The 19,879-nt window shown below is 41.5% G+C and overlaps 1 protein-coding gene across 5 annotated transcripts in view; it reads left to right on the forward strand.

The window, feature by feature from the left end:
- recql5 (RecQ helicase-like 5) overlaps positions 1 to 19,879 on the forward strand; it is a 112,533-nt gene that overhangs the window by 32,173 nt on the left and 60,481 nt on the right. For 4 of the 5 annotated variants that reach the window (XM_063030910.1, XM_063030909.1, XM_063030908.1 and 1 more), the window contains exons 6-7: positions 16,693 to 16,855; positions 17,326 to 17,408. In XM_063030910.1, the coding sequence (XP_062886980.1) occupies positions 16,693 to 16,855; positions 17,326 to 17,408 (246 nt within the window). Of the gene's footprint in view, positions 1 to 16,692; positions 16,856 to 17,325; positions 17,413 to 19,879 lie in introns of those variants that run through there. The other variant, XM_063030915.1, reaches the window with a different exon arrangement.

A 19,879-nucleotide genomic window follows, 5' to 3' on the forward strand; every position in this document is an offset into this window, starting at 1 on the left:
AATGACGACTGAGTGGCAATCTACGTGTCTTGGAAAGGGGGAGGAATTATTTCTGACTTAGATTGGCTGATTGTTTTGTCCAGGATGGTGATGAGACCTTACAGTTAGACAGACCGCTCAACTGGAGGCTGGCAGGATCCCATGGTCAGTATGACCTATTTGGGTCAAGCATGAAAGGAGATAAATTCTTGGGCTTGTAATGCATGCTCAGTACGCTACTGTGCTGAAATACACTAACTATATTTTAGCAAGGTTGTTCCTGCCTGTACTGGATGCTTGTTGCATGCCCAGGACAGGTTTCTCTGGCTGAACACTTCAGGTGATGGTCATATTGGGCATGGAGGAAAAGCAGTCGTCAGGTCATGGGCAGATCCAGTTTGTTCTTTCTTTCTTTCTTTTTAAATCTTTTTATTGAGTAAGTATACAAAAAAGGTAAGCCATATAAACATTAATACAATGTTAAAGTATAATAAAATTCCAAAAGATATCAATACCAAAAAGAAAATACTACAAACAATGTAATTTAAGCATAAGAAACCAAGATAACATAATAATATACTAAATTTTATATATATCAATGGAAAAAAAAGAAAAAAAAACCCCCAAAAAAAAACCCACCGTGCAGCTAACTAAAAGCAAGGCAAAGCAATGGGCTAACTTGAAACCAAACAGAGTTAAACTTAAAATCACGTCCTCAATCCCGACCTCCATTAAAAACAGTGAAAAAAAAACAAGAAGGGTAAATATTACATTAAATGAAAATATCGAATAAAAGGTCCCCAAATCTGTTCAAATTTAAATGAAGAATCATAAAGGTTACTTCTAATTTTCTCCAATTCAAACATAAAATCGCCTGAGAGAACCAAAAAAAGGTAGTTGGAGTATTAAGCTCTTTCCAATGTTGTAAAATACATCTTTTCGCCATTAAAGTAAGAAATGCAATCATTCTACGGGCTGAAGGGGAAAGATTACTAGAAATTTTAGGTAGTCCAAAGATAGCAGTAATAGGGTGAGGAGAGATATCTATATTTAATACCTTAGAAATAATATTGAAAATATCTCTCCAAAAAGTTTCCAAAGTAGGGCAAGACCAAAACATATGAGTTAAAGAGGCTATCTGCCCCGAACATCTATCACAGAAAGGATTAATATGCGAGTAAAAACGCGCTAACTTATCTTTGGACATATGTGCTCTATGAACCACTTTAAATTGAATTAGCACAAATTGAGGAAGTATTAACTAATTGTAAAATCTGCCCCCAATCATCCACAGAAATGGTAAGCCCCAATTCCTGTTCCCAATCTACCCTAATCTTATCAAATGGAGCTTTCCTAAGTTTCATAATAATATTATAAATCATAGCCGATGCACCTTTCTGACATGGATTAAGGTTAATTATCGAATCTAAAATATATGTAGGAGGAAGCATTGGAAAGGAAGAAAGTATAGTACTTAGGAAATTTCTAACTTGTAAATATCTAAAAAAATGTATTCTTGATAAGTTATATTTATTAGATAGTTGTTCAAAAGACATAAGGGAACCATCTAAAAATAAATCCAAAAACCGTAAAATACCCTTAGTCTTCCAAGTTTGAAAAGCGCGATCCGTAAAAGAGGGAGGAAAAAATATGTTACCTAAAATAGGAATCGCTAACCCGAATTGATTAAGATCAAAAAATTTTCTGAATTGAAACCAAATGCGCAAAGCATATTTAACTATCGGGTTAGAGACCTGCTTAAGACGTTTCGAATCAAAAGGGAGAGAGGAGCCTAAAATAGAACCAAGTGTATAACCCTGAACAGATTGTAATTCCAATGCTACCCATTTAGGAATAGATAGTATGTCCTGGTCAAGTAACCAAAATTTCATATGTCGAATATTAATAGCCCAATAATAGAATCTATAAAAATAGAGACGCCTCGAATCTTAGCATTGGAGTTCGAATGAAATTGTTGTTCCTTCCAGAATTTGAAAAAACGTAGTCTGTCCCCCCTCTGTACATGGGTCTCTTGTAAAAACAAAATTTGTGCTTTAAGTCTCCGGAACACTTTAAAAACTTTTTTCCTTTTAATAGGATGATTAAGACCATTAGTATTCCAGGAGACAAAATTAATAATAGACTCCATAAATCCTAAAGTCAACCCACAACAAGGAGGATTGACGATAGGCGCGACCCACAAACCCGGAGAGGAAACAGAACATACAAAAGATACCGGGAAAAAGGACGCAACCAGTACTTCAATAATGTATATAGCCCAAAGAGAAACAAACTAAAACGTGAAGCCCCTCCCACCACCCCCCGCCCCAAGACCCCAAGGCAAAATCTAAAGCAGACCCGCCAGAAAGAAGCAAGTGCTAAAACTACCCCCATGACTTCCGGTATACGCTCCCTAAAAAAAAGGTATAAATATGAAAAGGATCAGCTAATTGTAAAACAGTAAAAAAGTAAGTAAAAAAAAGTTAGCTCAATTAAAATACCCACAGAACAGAACAAAAGCCGGAAAATATATATTAAAAAAACCACAGTAAACCTCAAACCCATGAATAGACACAGCAACAAGAAAAAATAGGATTATTGACATAAAGTGGTTATAAAAAGCAAAACAGAATAAAATTTAAAAAAAAACTACAAAATTTAAGGCCACACAGGAAATACGTAAAATGACAAAAGGGAAGTAACCACCCAGAATCCCCTGGGAAAAGAAAGAAATGACGCAGTTAAAAAGAAAGTTTAGCGACCATATTAAGAAATCAAAAATAAACTTTTCTGCCCAGATAGGGCACGAAAAAGTTAAAACCAACCAATTCACAGCCTCCGATCAACGGAGATGATTAAAAAAAGGCAATTAAGATGTTGAAGATGAAAGTTGATCCAGATAACTCTGGGCATCCAATGGAGAATCAAAAAAACGAAGGGCTCCATCTGACATGCAAATCCTTAGACGTGCAGGGTACAGCAGCGCTGGTCTTAAATCCATCTTATAGAATTCCGACATCACGGATCTGTAACGAACCCGTTGGTCCCAGATTGGTTTACTGAAATCTTCCACGAATCGGAACTTAAGATCCGAAAAATCAATGAAACCTTTAGATCGAGCAAATCGAAACAGTCTCTCCTTATCTTGAAAATAATGAAAACATAAAATAACATGCCTAGGTCTATCTGACCTAGACGAATATGATGGGATTCTGTGAACACGATCCAGAAGCGGTGGTTGGTCAGGAAATACAGTAGGGAATGCATCTTTTAAAAGTTGAGAAAAATATTTCATGGGGTTGTTGGATTCCACGGCTTCCCTCACCCCGATCATTCGTAAATTCTGCCGTCGCATTCTAGATTCCAAGTCAGAGTTTTTAAAAGTCAAAAAGTCAAGTTTCTTCTTCATTACATTAATTGTTTCTTCGATTTTCCCCATCTTAAGCTCACTTTGTTGCGCGAATTTTTGAAGATCAGATATAGCCGACTGATGTTCCGCAATAAATGTTTGCACCTTATCCATTGAATCGGCAATTTTCTGGAAATTAGTTGAGATTTCTGCATGAATCAGGTCTTTAACAGAGCCTGCAATTTCCGTACGAATCATCTCCCTAACAGAGGTTGAAATTTCCCTCTGAATTAACTCCGATATCGCTTTCAAAGTCACCGGTGATTCAGTCGGAGGGAAATCCGTAGCTTTCGGTTTAACCGGAGGTTTACCATCCTTGCCGTCTTTCCCGTTCTTAGACATAGCAGATCTAAGTATCATCCAATTGTCGGAGAGTTCAGTTTAATTCAAAGTATTGTAAGAATTGATGCCTTAATGGTTAATTAAAGTATAGCTGACCATAGAGAAAAAAAACTCAGAGGTAATGGAGCGAGTCAAGAACACGACTTCACTCCATGAGCGCTACCGGAAGTCCCCCCAGTTTGAATTTGATACTTGATTAGATTACGAGTTCCGACCCACGGCTGCCACCTTGTGCTGAGTTGGAAGTTTACATGAATGGGGAATGATGGTGAGAAGCACAACCAGTATCAGTCATGTTATATTTGTTTGCCTAACATTCAAAAATTAACCTTCCCTAAAACATAAAATTGATTTGCTCATTATGGATGAAGCAAAAAAGATAGAATATTTGATCGAACCAGAGAATATATTTTCAGTCTTAGATGACGAGAGTAGCAACATGGCAGTGGAGAACATCTGGGAAGAGTTTAAAACAACCATGACAGAAGTTGCAGAAAAGACTTTGGGTTGTCGGAAAAAGAGCAAAAGACATAACCCTAGGTTCACCGATGAGTTGAGAAAGTTAACTGAAGAAAGAAGAAAGGTAAAACATTGCGATAATGAGCCCTACAAAGCCCTTACACCGCTTGATTCAAAGAAAATGTAAGGAAGCGAAAGAGAATTGGATGAATGAGCAGTGCAAAGAAATCGAGCAGTATGAACGAAGTCATGATTATAGAGGCCTTCACCAAAAGGTAAGGGATATGATGAAATTAAGGAGGGCAGTGCCATCAGTTGGGTGTATTGAAGACGGTAGTGGTAATCCATGGTATGAAAAAGAAGAGATCATGGACATACGGGTTGAGTACATCTTGGAATTATTTGAAGATAGCATGATTGAAGATTTACCAGAGTTCAATCAAATGACTAATCAACCTAAAGTACTGATGTCAGAGATGGAAAGTGCGATTTTGCAGTCTAAAAGTCAGAAAGGCAGCCGGTGAAGATAAGATTTCTACTGCAATTCTGAAATCACTTGGTCCAAAGGGAAAAATGAACCTTTTAGTGATATTAAATAACATTTATATGACAGGAAATCTTCTGGAGGACTTTCTCAAATCGATATTTATCGCCTTACCGAAAAAGCCAAGGACGATAAAATGTAACGAACACAGGATGATAAGCATAATGTCTCATTGCGTCAAGCTACTGTTGAAAATAGTATTCGGCAGAATGGAAGGTACAGTTAGTGATGAAATTGGAGAAATGCAGTCTGGTTTTCATGAAGGCTCAGGAACAAGGGAAGGAATATTTGCGATGAGAAACATCATGGAGAGATGCATTGAGGCACAAAAGACCATCTACTTATGCTTTATTGACTATGAAAAGGCTTTTGGTAAAGTAAGACACGAGAAAGTAATAGAGGTGCTGAACACGTACGATCTGGGATGGGAGAATGTGGGGATAATAAGGAACTTGGAATCAGAAAGCAGCGTCAGGGTAGAAAATGAACTATCACCATGGGCATATATTAAGCAAGGCATAAGGCAAGGCTGTGTTGGCTCGGCAGATTTGTTCAACCTCTACGGAAAATGGATTTTTTGGGAATGCGACCATTGGGAGACAGGTATTCCAATCGGAGGCTGGAAGGTGGATAACATCAGGAATGCGGACGACACCACGTTGTTAGCTGACAGCAAAAGTGAACTGCAAATTATGCTGAATAAAGTGAACGAGAAAAGCCTTGACTACTGACTTAAAATCAACCCTAAGAAAACAAAATCAATGGTGGTAAGCAAAACAAACACTGAAGACTCATTCATAATGGTATCGTTACAAGTGAATGGACAAGACATTGAACAGGTGTGAAAGTTTGAATATCTTGGTAGTTGTCTGACAGATGACAAGCGATGTGAAGTTGAGATTGGAAGGAGAATAGGTATGGCTGAGACCCAGTTCATGAAGCTAAAAGATCTACTATGCAACTGGAAGGTAGATATCCAAAGTAGAATCCGCTTCCTCGAGTGTTAGGTATGGTCAGTGCTGAGGTATGGATCAGAAACATGGACCCTGAAGAAGGATGACATGAAACGAATTAATGCTTTTGAAATGTGGTGCTATTGACGAATGTTGAAGATCAGCTGGGTAGAGAAAGTTTCAATGAGAGGGTTTTGTCCGAAGTTGATAGACCACGGACATTGCTGGAGAAGATTATGAAGTTAAAAGTTGCTTATTGTGGACACGTTACACAGAGAGATAACATCTTGTCAGACTTGCTATATGAAAAGGTGGGGGGAAAGAAAGGAAGAGGAAGGCAAAGGACAACGTGGCTGGATAACATCAAGGATTGGATCAAGCTGGACAAGACTACGGATGTGGTGGACAAGTGTCGGGACAGAGTGGCGTGGAGAGAAATCGTCTGCCGACTGGAAATTCCAGACGCGACCTAACGGCGAAAACATAAAAAAGCTTGGAGATGTGCACAACATTAAGCTTTGACTGTTGTTTGTCTTAAGGTGCTTTGAATGGTTGTGGTTAGCAGGAGCTAGACCATGAGACAATAAGAGCAGAATTAGGCCATTTGGTCCATTGGTCCTGCTCTGCCATTTCATCATGGTTGGTTTATTATCCCTCTCAACCTCATTCTTCTGCCTTTTCCCTGTAACCTTTGAAGCCCTTACTAATCAAGAACCTTGCTTTAAATATACCCAGTGACTTGGCCTTCAGAGCCAACTGTGGCAATGAATTCCACAGATTCACCACCCTCTGGCTGAAGAAATTCTCCTCTGTTTTGAAGGGAGGTCCTTCTATTCTGAGTTTGTGCCCTTTGGCCCTAGACTTCCCCCACTAGAGGGAACATTCCATGTTTTCTCTGTGTAGACCTTTCAATATTCAATAGGTTTAAATGAGATCTCTCCATATTCTTCTAAACTCCAGTGAGGATAGGCCCAGAGCCATCAAACACTCCTCATACATTAACCCTTTCATTCCCAGGATCATTCTTCTAAACATCCTCTGGACCCTCTCCAATGCCAGTTTGGGCTCCTCAACTTCTAATATAAGGAGACCAAAACTGTTCACAATACATCGTGTGATCTGAGCAATGCCTTGTAAAGTCTCAGCATTACATCCTTGTTTTTATATTCTAGTCCTCACAAGATGAATGCTAACATTGCGTTTGCCTTCCTTGCAACCGACTCCACCTGCAAGTTAACCTTTAGGGAATCCTGCATGAGGACTCCCAAGTCCCATTGCACCTTTAATTTCTGAATTTTCTCCTCAGTTAGAAAATAGACTAATCCTTTGTTCCTTCTACCTAAGTGTATGATCATACACTTTCCTGCACTATATTCCATTTGCTATTATGTAGCTCATTCCCTTAATCTGCCTTAGTCCTTTTGCAGATTTCCTGTTTTCTCAATGCTATCCACCCCTCTACCTATCTTCGTAACATCTGCAAAAGTGGCCACAAAGAAATCAAGCAACACACATAAAAGTTGCTGGTGAACGCAGCAGGCCAAGCAGCAGTACTAGCTCTTCTTTCAGTTAGTCCTGACGAAGGGTCTCGGCCCGAAACGTCGATTGTACCTCTTCCTAGAGATGCTGCCTGGCCTGCTGCATTCACCAGCAACTTTTATGTGTGTTGCTTGAAATTCCAGCATCTGCAGATTTCCTCGTGTTTGCACAAAGAAATCATTTCTGTTATACAAATCATTGACATATATCGTGAAAAGAAACAGTCATAAAACTGACCCCTGCAAAACACAACCTGAGAAGGCATCCTTTATTCCCTCTCTGCACCTGCCAAGTCAACCAATCTTCTATCCATAACAGTATCTTTCCTGTAATACACATGCTTATATCTTGTTTAGCAACCTCATGTGAGGCAACTTGTCAAAGACCTTCTGAAAATCCAAGTACAGGTTTCCCCCGCCATCCGAAGGTAGAGTGTTCCTATGAAACGGTTCGTAAGCCGGAATGTCGTAAAGCGAAGAAGCAATTACCGTTTATTTATATGGGAAAATTTTGTGAGCGTTCGCAGACCCAGAAATAACCTACCAAATCGTGCCAAATAACACATAAAACCTAAAATAACAGTAACATATAGTAAAAGCAGGAATTATATGATAAATACACAGCCGATATAAAGTAGAAATACTTTTCCACAATCATTGCTGGCACAGATATCCGTAGTGAAAATCTCACGCAAGCGCTGTTGGCAAAAACACTCTGTCCAGTAACCTTTAAGCTATGAAGCTGCCAAATCATACCAAATAACACGTAAAAATACACAACCTATATAAAGTAGAAATAATGTATGTACAGTGTAGTATCACTTACGGGAATCGGGAAGACAGCTTGCTGAGCACACTGATGATGGTGTGTTAGACTGAGTCGTCGAAGTTTGGGTGGTGCAGTGGCCCCCAGCAACCGGGCAGCAACCCAATACCGATCCACGAAGCATGCAGGGGTACAACGGTAGCCGGGACGCATCCAGCACGTCTTTCAGAAAAAAAGTTGAAATAAGCCAGCTAATTAATTAGGTGCCACCCGGCACGTAAATGTCGGCCCAGATCAGACGAATCTGCAATCGCCTCTGATCTGGGCCGACATTTATGTGCCGGGCGGCACCTAATTAATTAGCTTGTTTATTTCAGCGTTTTTCTTTAAGATGTGCTGTGTGCCTCCCGGCTACCGCTGCATTCTCCGCAAATCGGTATCTGTCCGCGGCTCCGGGGTTGGGGTGGTGGGACACTGGGGTGTCGTCTGTTTCCATCAGGGCAAACAGCTCATCTTCTCCTATGTCTGCCTGCCTCGATGTCAAAGGTCGAGGTTCATCATCTGCTGTGGCTGATGTGGAAGGCTTGCTTGACTGCTTAGCCTCGTGCATTTTTCTATTATACAGTTCTTTGAAAGGACTCAAACCATCCTGCAAATATGCCGTAAACTGACGTACCCTTTCAAAATTAAAGTCGTACTTTATCATTGCAGCGAGAATCTCACGTAGTTGCTTCACGTTCAGTTCCTGGACGACTTCACTTTCAGTCCGTTCGCTACTGAATTCGGTTTCGATTGTTATCCTTTCCTCTTCTAATTGCATCAGCTATTCATCTATCAGTTCTTGGTCATGAGATGCCAAAACCTCTTCAACATTATCTTTGCCAATTTCCACAAGCCAAACTCACTTTGTCCTTGCTTCGTTCACCACAATTGAAATGCTTAATTATGTCTAGCTTTACACTAAGTGTAACACCCTTACGAGCTCTTCTAGGCTTTTCCGATACCTTAGAACTCATCTTGCTAATGGCTGCTCACGGGCACGTGTCTAAGCAACGCCAGTGAGAATGCAGTTCCGAATTCGGGGGAGAGCGGCTGCTCGGGGCGTGCGCTGCTCTTTCTGCGCGCTGCCTTTCTTTGTAACAGTGAAAACACCTTCTGTTAGTGAAAACAGGTAACTAATGTAGGTCTTTCGTAACAGTGAGGTTTCGTAAAGCGAACGTTTGAGAAGCAGGGGACACCTGTATACAACATCCACTGGCTCTCCTTTGTCTATCCTGTCTGTTAATTTCTCAAAGAATTCCATCAGATTTGTCAGGGATGATTTCTCCTCAAGGAAATCCAAGTATGCCTCCAAGTATCCCGAAATCTTATCATTAATAATGTACTCCAACATCTTACCAACCACTGAAGTCCAGCTAACTGGCCTATAATTCCTTTTCTTCTGCTTTCCTCCCTTCTTAAAGAGTGGAGTCACATTTGCAATTTTCCAGTCCTCTGGAACCATTCCAGAATCTAATGATTCTTGAAAGATCATTACTAATGCCTCCACCATCTCAGCTACCTCCTTCAGAACCCTGTGGTGCAGTCCACATGGTGTAGGTGACATCTACCTTCGGACTTTTCAGCTTCCTGAGCACCTTCTCCTGAGTAATAGCAACTACACTCACTGCTGCTTCGTGACACTCTTGAATCTCTAGCTTACTGCTGGTGTTTTGCACTGGGAAGACTGACACAAAGTACTTATTGAGTTCATTCGCCATGCCTTTGTATTCCATTACTATCCACCATCATTTTTCCAGGGGTCTGATATCCACTCTTGCCTCTCTTTTACTCTTAGCTTTCCATGCGGTTGATTTGTTAGTTTAAGTATTCCCTGTTGTATCAGGGAAATGCACAGCTGGGTTCTGCAGAGCATAATCTAATTACGTGAAGGCCAGGGACACAAGTGTTAGCTATCTCCTGGCTGATGGTTCTGTTTGATATTTGCCTAGTTTTCTGACTCTTGATTACTGTTTGCATGTAGATCCTGGAACGCTTACTGCCAGCTGTAAATTCTAAATGGTATGGTTCACTGGCTACGTGTCTGGTGCTGCTGGTGATGGTTTCAGGTCTGAAACCCTTCATCAGAGCTGTGAAAGGGATCAAACAAGGCAGCTTTAGTTACGGAGAAGGTAAGGGAAGAGTAGGTTGAACAATGTGAATACCTGATATAGGCTGAGACCAAATGAGTAATGAGTAATCTCACATGCAATTGTGGTTGTTGTGTACATCCCTCCCTCTGCCAACCCGACGTCGGCGTGTAACATCATTTACACCGTCATAGCCAGATTACAAACCCAGCACCCGAGTGCCCTCATCACCATCTCGGGTGACTTCAACCATGTTACCATGGCTAGAACACTGCTCAACTTCACGCAGTATGTGAGCTGTACAACCAGAGGGGAGAGGACTCTGGATTTGATGTATGCTAATGTTAAGGATGCATACAGCTCCTCCCCCCTTCCCCCATTGGGAAGGTCAGATCACAACCTGGTGCATCTAAAACTCTGCTATGTGCCTCTGGTGAACAGTAAACCTGCAACCTCGAAGACCGTGAGGAAATGGTCAGAGGAGGCTTATGAGGCGCTCCAGGGTTGTTTTGAGGTGACACATGGAGAGGATATTGATGGGCTCACAGAGTGCATCACTGGTTACATCAACTTCTGTGTGGACTACAATGTTCCGACAAGAACTGTCCTTTGTTATTCAAATAACAAGCCATGGGTAACAAAGGGCATTAAGGACATCCTGAACGCTAAAAAGAGGGCGTTTAGAGATGGAAATAAGGAGGAACTGAGGGCAATACAGAGGGACCTGAAAGCCATGATCAGGGAGGCTAAAGACAGGTACAGGAGGAAGCTTGAGTGGAAACTCCAGCAGAACAACATGAGAGAGGTCTAGAGTGAGATGAGGACCATCACTGGGTTCCAGCAAACTAGCAACAGAGGAGCTGAAGACAGTGTGGACAGGGCCAACGAACTTAACCTGTTCTTTAACAGATTTGACATTGTGGCCCCTGCCCATCCCCCTCATGATTCATCTGTTGTTGGCTCCCAACCAACACTCTTCCCTCCTACCCCTCCTCACAGTCCCCCACCATGCTCTTGTGACTATACCCCTTCCCCACACGAAACCACCACGTTGGGCTTCACAGCTGAACAGGTGAGAAGACAGCTGAAATGTCTCAACCCAAGCAAGGCTGCAGGACCGGATGGTGTCAGTACCAGGGTGCTCAAAGCCTGTGCCCCTCAGCTATGTGGAGTACTTCGCCATGTCTTCAACCTGAGACGGAGTCTCCAGAGGGTTCCTGTACTGTGGAAGACGTCCTGCCTTGTCCCTGTGCTGAAGACGCCGTGCCCCAATGGCCTCAATGACTACAGACCGGTGGCATTGACCTCCCACGTCACGAAGACCCTGGAGAGACTTGTTCTGGAGCTGCTCCGGCCTATGGTCAGGCCACACTTAGATCCCCTCCAGTTCGCCTACCAGCCCTGACTAGGAGTTGAGGATGCCATCGTCTACCTGCTGAACCGTGTCTACGCCCACCTGGACAAGCCAGCGAGCACTGTGAGGGTCATGTTTTTTGACTTCTCCAGTGCATTCAGCACCATCCACCCTGATCTGCTGGGGGAGAAGCTGACAGCGATGCAGATGGATGCTTTCCTGGTGTCATGGATTATTGATTACCTGACTGGCAGACCACAGTACATGTGCTTGCAACACTGTGTGTCCCAACAGAATGATCAGCAGCACTGGGGCTCCACAGGGGACTGTCTTGTCTCCCTTTCTCTTCACCATTTACACCTCGGACTTCAACTACTGCACAGAGTCTTGTCATCTTCAGAAGTTTTCTGATGACTCTGCCATAGTTGGATGCATCAGCAAGGGAGATGAGGCTGAGTACAGGGCTATGGTAGGAAACTTTGTCACATGGAGTGAGCAGAATTATCTGCAACTTAATGTGAAAAAGGCTAAGGAGCTGGTGGTAGACCTGAGGAGGGCTAAGGCACCGGTCACCCCTGTTTCCATCCAGGGGGTCAGTGTGGACATGGTGGAGGATTACAAATACCTGGGGATATGAATTGGCAATAAACTGGACTGGTCAAAGAACATTGAAGCTGTCTGCAAGAAAGGTCAGAGCTGTCTCTATCTTCTGAGGAGACTGAGGTCCTTTAACATCTGTCGGATAATGCTGAGGATAATCTACGAGTCTGTGGTGGCCAGTGCTATCATGTTTGCTGTTGTGTGCTGGGGCAGCAGGCTGAGGGTAGCAGACACCAACAGAATCAACAAACTCATTTGTAAGGCCAGTGATGTTGTGGGGATGGAACTGGACTCTCTCACAGTGGTGTCTGAAAAGAGAATGCTGTCTAAGTTGCATGCCATCTTGGACAATGGCTCCCATCCACTACATAATGTACTGGGTGGGCACAGGAGTACATTCAGCCAGAGACTCATTCCACCGAGATGCAACACAGAGCGTCATAGGAAGTCATTCCTGCCTGTGGCCATCAAACTTTACAACTCCTCCCTTGGAGGGTCAAACACCCTGAGCCAATAGGCTGGTCCTGGACTTATTTCATAATTTACTGGCATAATTTACATATTACTATTTAATTATTTATGGTTTTATTACTATTTATGGTGCAACTGTAACGAAAACAAATTTCCCTCGGGATCAATAAAATATGACTATGACTATGAAATGTGTTAATTTGAGGCAAATTGTGCTACTCGATTTATGATTGGTGTGTCAAGGCTGACCTGGATGGGAAAGGCAGTTTTCCGGAGCAAATAGCTTTCACCACATTGCATCTAGATATAGTCATATGGTCTGACACCAGTAGAGAAGCGAGTATTGGTGAACTCACAGTCCCCTGGGAAGACAATATCGATGAAGCCCATGAGCGCAAGTTAACCAAGTATGCAGAATTAAGATCAGAGTTCTGAGACAGAGGGTGGAAGGTCTCATGCTAACCATTTGAAGTAGGTTGCCGTGGCTTTATTGCGTTCACTTTCCAGAAATGGCTACGTGACCTTGGCTTCACTAGCAGAGAGATCAAGTCAATCAGCAGGGCTCTAGCTGAGGCAGCAGAGACAGGATCATCACGGGTGTGGACCAAGAACGTCCAGAGGGGCAGGTAGTTGGACAGTGTATCCATCTTTTGCAAACCCTTTAGTAGTTGCATAGACACCTGAAGAGTAGACTATCTGTTGGATGGAAGTGACCAACAACTCTGATAGAGGCAGATGCCAAGTTTTTAAGCTCACCAGTGGGAGGTGGTGCTTTAACACTGCTGGCCCACCACCTCGAGGGAGTCTTGATCATAAGCGGGCCGAAACTCCTGAAGATGATCCCACTGGTGATAACACAGGACAGTTAATATCTTAGTCCAAGTGTATTTTAAATTCTTTAACCGTTGTTAACGGCATGATTCTGAGATGTGCTCAGCTGACTGGGCTAAACTAGATGGCTAACAGGCAAAAATAGTCAGTTTTGATATAGACAAATAAAGAGCAAATTCCATAATCTTGCTAAATTTTATATCAATCTGGAAGACGGAAAATGAGGTGGTGCTTTTCAAACTCAGTTTTGCCCTCATAATGCAGAAAGTGGCAGAAAGATAGGCTAGAAAGGAGTTGATTTAAAAATGTAAGTAGCAGACAAGTAGTAGTTCAGGATCAGTTCTGCAGGCTGAGCAAAGGTGCTCCACAATACACTCACCTGGTCTGTGTCTGATCTCTCCAAAGAAGACACCACGTTGTGACCACTTAATGTACACTAGATTGGAAGAGGTTCAAGTGAATTGCTGCTTTACCTGGAAGGACTGTGACTCCTTGGATGGAGGAAAGCAAAGAGGTGAAGGGACAATTGTTGTGATATATGCGGTTACCTGGGAATGAGACTGATGGCAAGAGATGACTGCACCAGGAGTATTCCCTGTGAAATGTCAGAGTCAAGGAATATATTTCTGATGATGGCAAAATATACCAGTTAGTTGAGTGGTGTCGCAAAAACAACCTTCACAGAGGGATCAGAAGTGGAGAGAGTGAGTAGTTTCCAGTTCCTGGGTGTCAGTATCTGAGGATCTAACCTGGATGCAAGATACTGATGCAGCTATAAAGAAGGCAAGACAGAGGCTATATTTCATTAGGGTTAGATGAGATTTGGTTTGTCAATAAAAACACCGAAACTTCTACAAATGTGCCATGGAGAGCGTTCTGACAGGCTGCTTCACTGTGTGGTGTGGGGGAGGGGAGAAGGACTCCTGCACAAGATCGAACGAAGTTACAGAAACTTGTAAAATCAGTCAGCTCCATTATGGGTACTAGCCTCCATAGCATCCAAAACATCTTCGAGGGACGGTGCCTTAAGAAGGCGGTGGTCTTCATTAAGGATTCTCACCTACCTAGGACATGCCCTATTCTCATTGTTACCATCGGGAAGGAGGTACTTAAAGACACACATTCATCAATTCAGGAACAACTTCTACCCCTTTGCCATCCAGTTTCTAAGTGGACATTGTGGACCTCATTTTTTTTTAAATTTCTGGGTTTTTTTGCACTACTTATTTTAACTGTTTAAAATCCACATACACTGAATGTAACTCAGCTTTTTCCTCTATATTTACTTACCATGTATTTCATTGTGCTGCTTCCATAAAGTTAACAAATTTCACGACGTGCTAGTGATATTAAATCTGATTCTGAACTTGTTGGAGCTGATGGAAATGGCAAAGGATGATCCATTGAATGCAGAGGTTGGTTGGTGGAAGATGAGGGCCAGGTGATCTCTGTTCTTGCTCCATTCAAAAGGAGAAGGTGTGAGAGCAGAGGTGTAGGAAAAGAATGGACTGGGTTTGAGCTGACATCTATTACAGAAATGTCATGGCATGATGGCAATGTTTGTGAATGAGGTACTTCAGAGCACTTGAAGTTTAAGGCCAAACAAAATAGGAAAGGAGACATAGATTTTTAACATAAAGTTGCTAAGAATTTTGCACTGGAAGAACAAAGTAATATTGGTATGGGTGCAATTCTGATCTAATATAAATGTAAATGATAAAAAGTCTTATCAATAAGTCTTCAAAGGGAGAGAACAGCAAAAATAAATCTGGTCCTATTGCGATAATGATAGGAAACATTAAATCAGGGAATGAAGAACTGGTGGAGCATTAAAAATATTTAAAATCCATAATTATTTGTATTGTTCCCCCTCTATCTCTTCTGAAACCTGTCATACCAATGTTGAAGCCACTTAGTTTAGAGAAAGAAATAGAAATCAAAAAACCACCTCTGTTCAATCTGAGGGATGAGTATCAAAACAAGTTCTGTACACCTGTGAATACCAGTGGTAATACCAGTCCATGCCCAAATGGAAGATATGCTAGTGTTGAGTGCCCAATGGTGTTGGTTACGGGAGCTAGCCTCTATATTGGTTGTACTTCAGTTTATTTTCCTACAGCTCAGCAAATTCTTTTTCAATTACTGTTTTGAAAGCTATCATTCAGACTGATAACACAGTAGTGCACTGAATAAAACAATTTGTTTCCTGGTTCACTGGCCATTGAAACTACTCTCAGTTCTTCAAAAAAGGGCATATACTATATATTGTATTTTGTGTCAATCTACAGATTATATTTTAGTGGTTTAGTCATGGTTGTAATGTTACTATTTACTTCAATGTTCTATATCCTGTAAAGAACAGCCTTAACCCTGTGGTGTAGGAGGCTCAGGGGAGAGGGGCATAGATAAGGTGAATGGTCACAGTATATTCATCAGGGTAAGGGCGTCTAAAACTAGAGGACATAGGTTTAAGGTGAAAGGAGGAGGATCTGAAAAGAGGAAAAGGGGCAATTTTTTCCACACAGAAGTTGGTGGATATGCAGAACGACCTGCTAGAGCAGGGGTAGGCAACCTTAAGCACAAATGATTTTCTAGCATGCGTTATTCATTAATTTGAGGCAAAACATAAACTAGATGTATTTAAATGGATAATTCCCATATTTCCAGTTTTTTATGGCATTTATCTAGCCCACCATCCGCTCATTAATATACGATCTGGCCCACAGAAGCAAAAAGGTTGCTGACCCCTGTGCTAGGGGTTGTGTCAGAGGTGGGTGTAGACAGGTGAATGGATAGGCAAAGTTTAGAGGAATACACGTGTGCTAGATGCAGGCAGAAAGGATTACTCTGGTAAGCACCTTGGTTGGCAGAGATGAATTAGGCTGTAGGAGTGTTTGCATGCTGTATGACTCTAAGCTCTGTAATAAGTAAAGCTCATGTTCTTGGTATCATGCTGGTAAAATCTTAACAGCTTCAAGCACCTTGCAATCCATCCAAAATAGTGCTGTCCAGAACTAGGCATACTACCCTGCTCATGCCAGTCTCATGATTTATGAAGGTTTAGCACAGACTCTTCAGCTGTTACTGTTTGTTATTTTGTTTCTCAGAATCTGCGCTGGTAATTGCCTGCTGTTTTTGAGTACTGAGTACGACCAGCTAATTGAGACTTGGGCATTTTTCATTACTAGATCTACCATTATCAAGTCCTTTTAGCTACTAGCTGCCTATGAATGTTACTGATGCTAGTTATTAGTTCTAGTTGCCTGTCCTCTAAAAGCTGACTGATATTACTAATATCTTTTTCTGAATTTATAAAGGTTTGTTGCCCATTGGAATATTGCAAAGTCAATGGCTGCTTATTACCAGGAATCTGGCCGAGCAGGAAGAGATGGGAAGCCTTCATTCTGTCGAGTCTACTACTCCAGGACTGATCGTGATAGTATCAACTTTCTGATCAAGAAGGAGATTGCACAGATGCAGGTACTGGGTGGCAATATTTTGCTTACAATAGTGTTAGTTTTTCATTTAATGCCCTGCTAGTTCCTGTATACCTGTTGTTTGCTTATTTGAGGACTTGCTGAATTTTTGACTGCCTGTTGCTGCCTCAGGCATTTTCCTTCTCCCTTTCCTTGAATTTCTTGCCTTTGTTTTAGAGCAGACCCATTGTCTCTCTTCAGCTCTTCATCTTGCTCTTTCACTTAATGTCTGTGTTCCACCTGGACATCACTTGTTCTCTCACCCTCATTGTGGTGATCCAACCCTTTTGGTACGTCCTTGTGAAGTTGTCTTGCTCTCTTCATGCTCATTTGTATTGGGGCATGCCATGCATGTTCTAATATGCCTTGGGCATCTCACCAAGAGTGGCTATGTGCTTTATTTGATGTTTCTTTCAGAATGTTTTAAGAGTTTATCTGAACTCACTAATGTATAGTTCTTTTGCATCTTTTCAGAGCAAGAGAGGATGTGTAAAAAGCTCAGACAAATCCTCTATGGTGGGCTTTGAGGCTCTAGTTTCCTTCTGTGAGCAGCCAGGGTAAGCACTTGTATATCCTGTATGTCCTGCATTATTTTTTTGAGTAGCTTAACAGTCAATAATGAGTTACAGTTTGCAATGTATTTGAGAGGCCTAAGCAGTTCTAAAAGATAGCCAAGAGTGAATGACAAATTTGGCAGGTTATATTGTAGTGTTTATGTAGTTTAAATGCAGTATAACAAATACGTGAGAGTGAATTTGCTATAGTGGAGAGGATGTTTCCTATAGTGGGACAGTCCAGGATTAGAGGGCACAGCCTCAATACAGGAACATCCATTTAGCACAGAGGAAGAAAATGTTCTCTAGCCAGAGGGTGGTAAATCTGTGGAATTCATTACCACAGATGGTTGTAGAGGCCAAGTCATTGGGTATATTTAAAGTGGAGTTTGATAGTTTGATAAGGGCGTCAAAGGTTACAGGCAGAAGACAGGAGAATGGGGTTGAGAGGGATAATAACTCAGCTATGATCGAATGGGGAGCAGAATTAATGGGCTGAATGGCCTAGTACTGCTTCTATGGGTTATGGAGTGTAATCTAATCAAGTTACTGTTGTGTAAAATAACAGATACCTAGATGAATAAACAGCTTCTACCTCAGTGTTTAATGAATTTAAATGGTATTAACTAAATCTGGAATTATAAGCTGACATCAGTAATGGAGATCATCGCATTACTGGCCACTCTGAAACACACCTGAAATTTAGGAAAAGAAATAAATTGTCCCTTACACAGTTTGGCTGCCATGTGACTCCAGACTCGAGGCATTCAGTTACATCGCTGTAATGAAAAACAGTACTGCAACTGAATGAACGCAACTTTACCTAGTGTCTGAGGACTTGCTAAAATTGAGAGAGAGAATCCAGAGATTGAAGTAATAAACTTCATTTTTGTTGCGAGGGGTGATTGATAAGTTTGTAGCCTAAGGTAGAAGGAGTCAATTTTAGAAAACTAGCACATTTACCTTCTACCTTAGGCCACAAACTTATCAATCACCCCTGCTGTGGACCACTTCTGGAGGTCCAAGATGCCGACTTCTACAAAGAAGGGATCCATATGCTCCACGACCGCTGGACTAAGTGTGTAAATATAGGATGGGGCTATGTTGAAAGCTAAATGTGCTAGATTTTCTAAAATTGACTTCTTCTACCCTAGGCCACGAACTTATCAATCACCCCTCGTATTTCAGAATATATCCTTTCATGATGTACCTCTTTTTTGTACTAATTTAATATAATTTTTATATATTATTATAATTTATAATTTATAGTATGTATTGCTGCAGCAAAACAACAAATTTCATGAACCATGCCAGTGATATTGAACCTGATTGTATACACTTTCCTCCAAACATCTTAAAGTTATGCCTCCTCGTATTAGTATTTCTGCCCTAGGAGAAAAATTCTCTGGCTGTCCATTCAGTCTATACCTGTTATCATCCTGTACTGCCTTATCAAGTCATCTCTCATCCTCCTCTCCAAAGAGAAAAGCCCTAGTTCACTTAACCTTTCCTCATAAGACATGCTCTCTCATCTGAGCAGCGACCTGGTAAATCTCCTCTGCATCCTCTCTAAAGCTTCCACACCCTTCCTATGGTGACCAAAGCTGAACACAGTACTCCAAATATGATCTACAATTTTCACAACATATACCAGCGATGTTAAACTTGATTCTTATTCTGATCCATTCATTTATTTGTGCATCACCATCCCTGAGAGTATCAATTTCACAACAAAACTGGTGTCATGGTGGTCTGGCTGACTATCAAGATAAGCTGCATCACAGTCTGGTATGGGGGGTGGGGGGTGCTACTGCACTGGGTTGTAAATCTAGTCAGCTCCATCTTGGGTACTAGCTTACAAAGTACCCAGGACATCTTCAAGAAGCGGTGTCTCAGAAAGGCAGCGTCCATTATTAAGGACCTCCAGCAACCAGAACATGCCCTTTTCTCACTGTTACCATCAGGTAGGAGGTACAGAAGCCTGAAGACACACACTCAGCGATTCAGGAACAGCTTCTTCCCCTCTGCCATCTGATTCCTAAATGGACATTGAACCCTTGGACACTACCTCACTTCTTAAAAATATATAGTATTTCTGTTTTTTTGCATGATTTTTAATTTATTCAATATACGTATACTGCAATTGATTTATTTATTAATATTATTTTTTTTCTTCTATATTATGTATTGCATTGAACTGCTGCTGCTAAGTTAACGAATTTCATGTCACATGCTGGTGATAATAAACCTGATTCTGATTATGAATCTGGTGGAACCAGAGAAATAGAAAATGCTTAATTTATGAAATCAAGATGACACTAATTCCTCATCTTGAAATTTGCTGGAACCAGTTTGTTGCCTGGAGTGGGGAGCATGCCTTACGAGAACAGGTTGAGTGAACTTGGCCTTTTCTCCTTGGAGCGACGGAAGATGAGAGGTGACCTGATAGAGGTGTACAAGATGATGAGAGGCAT

Source organism: Mobula hypostoma, chromosome 22, assembly GCF_963921235.1.
Source record: "Mobula hypostoma chromosome 22, sMobHyp1.1, whole genome shotgun sequence".
In the NCBI taxonomy this organism is placed as follows: Eukaryota; Metazoa; Chordata; class Chondrichthyes; order Myliobatiformes; family Myliobatidae; genus Mobula; species Mobula hypostoma.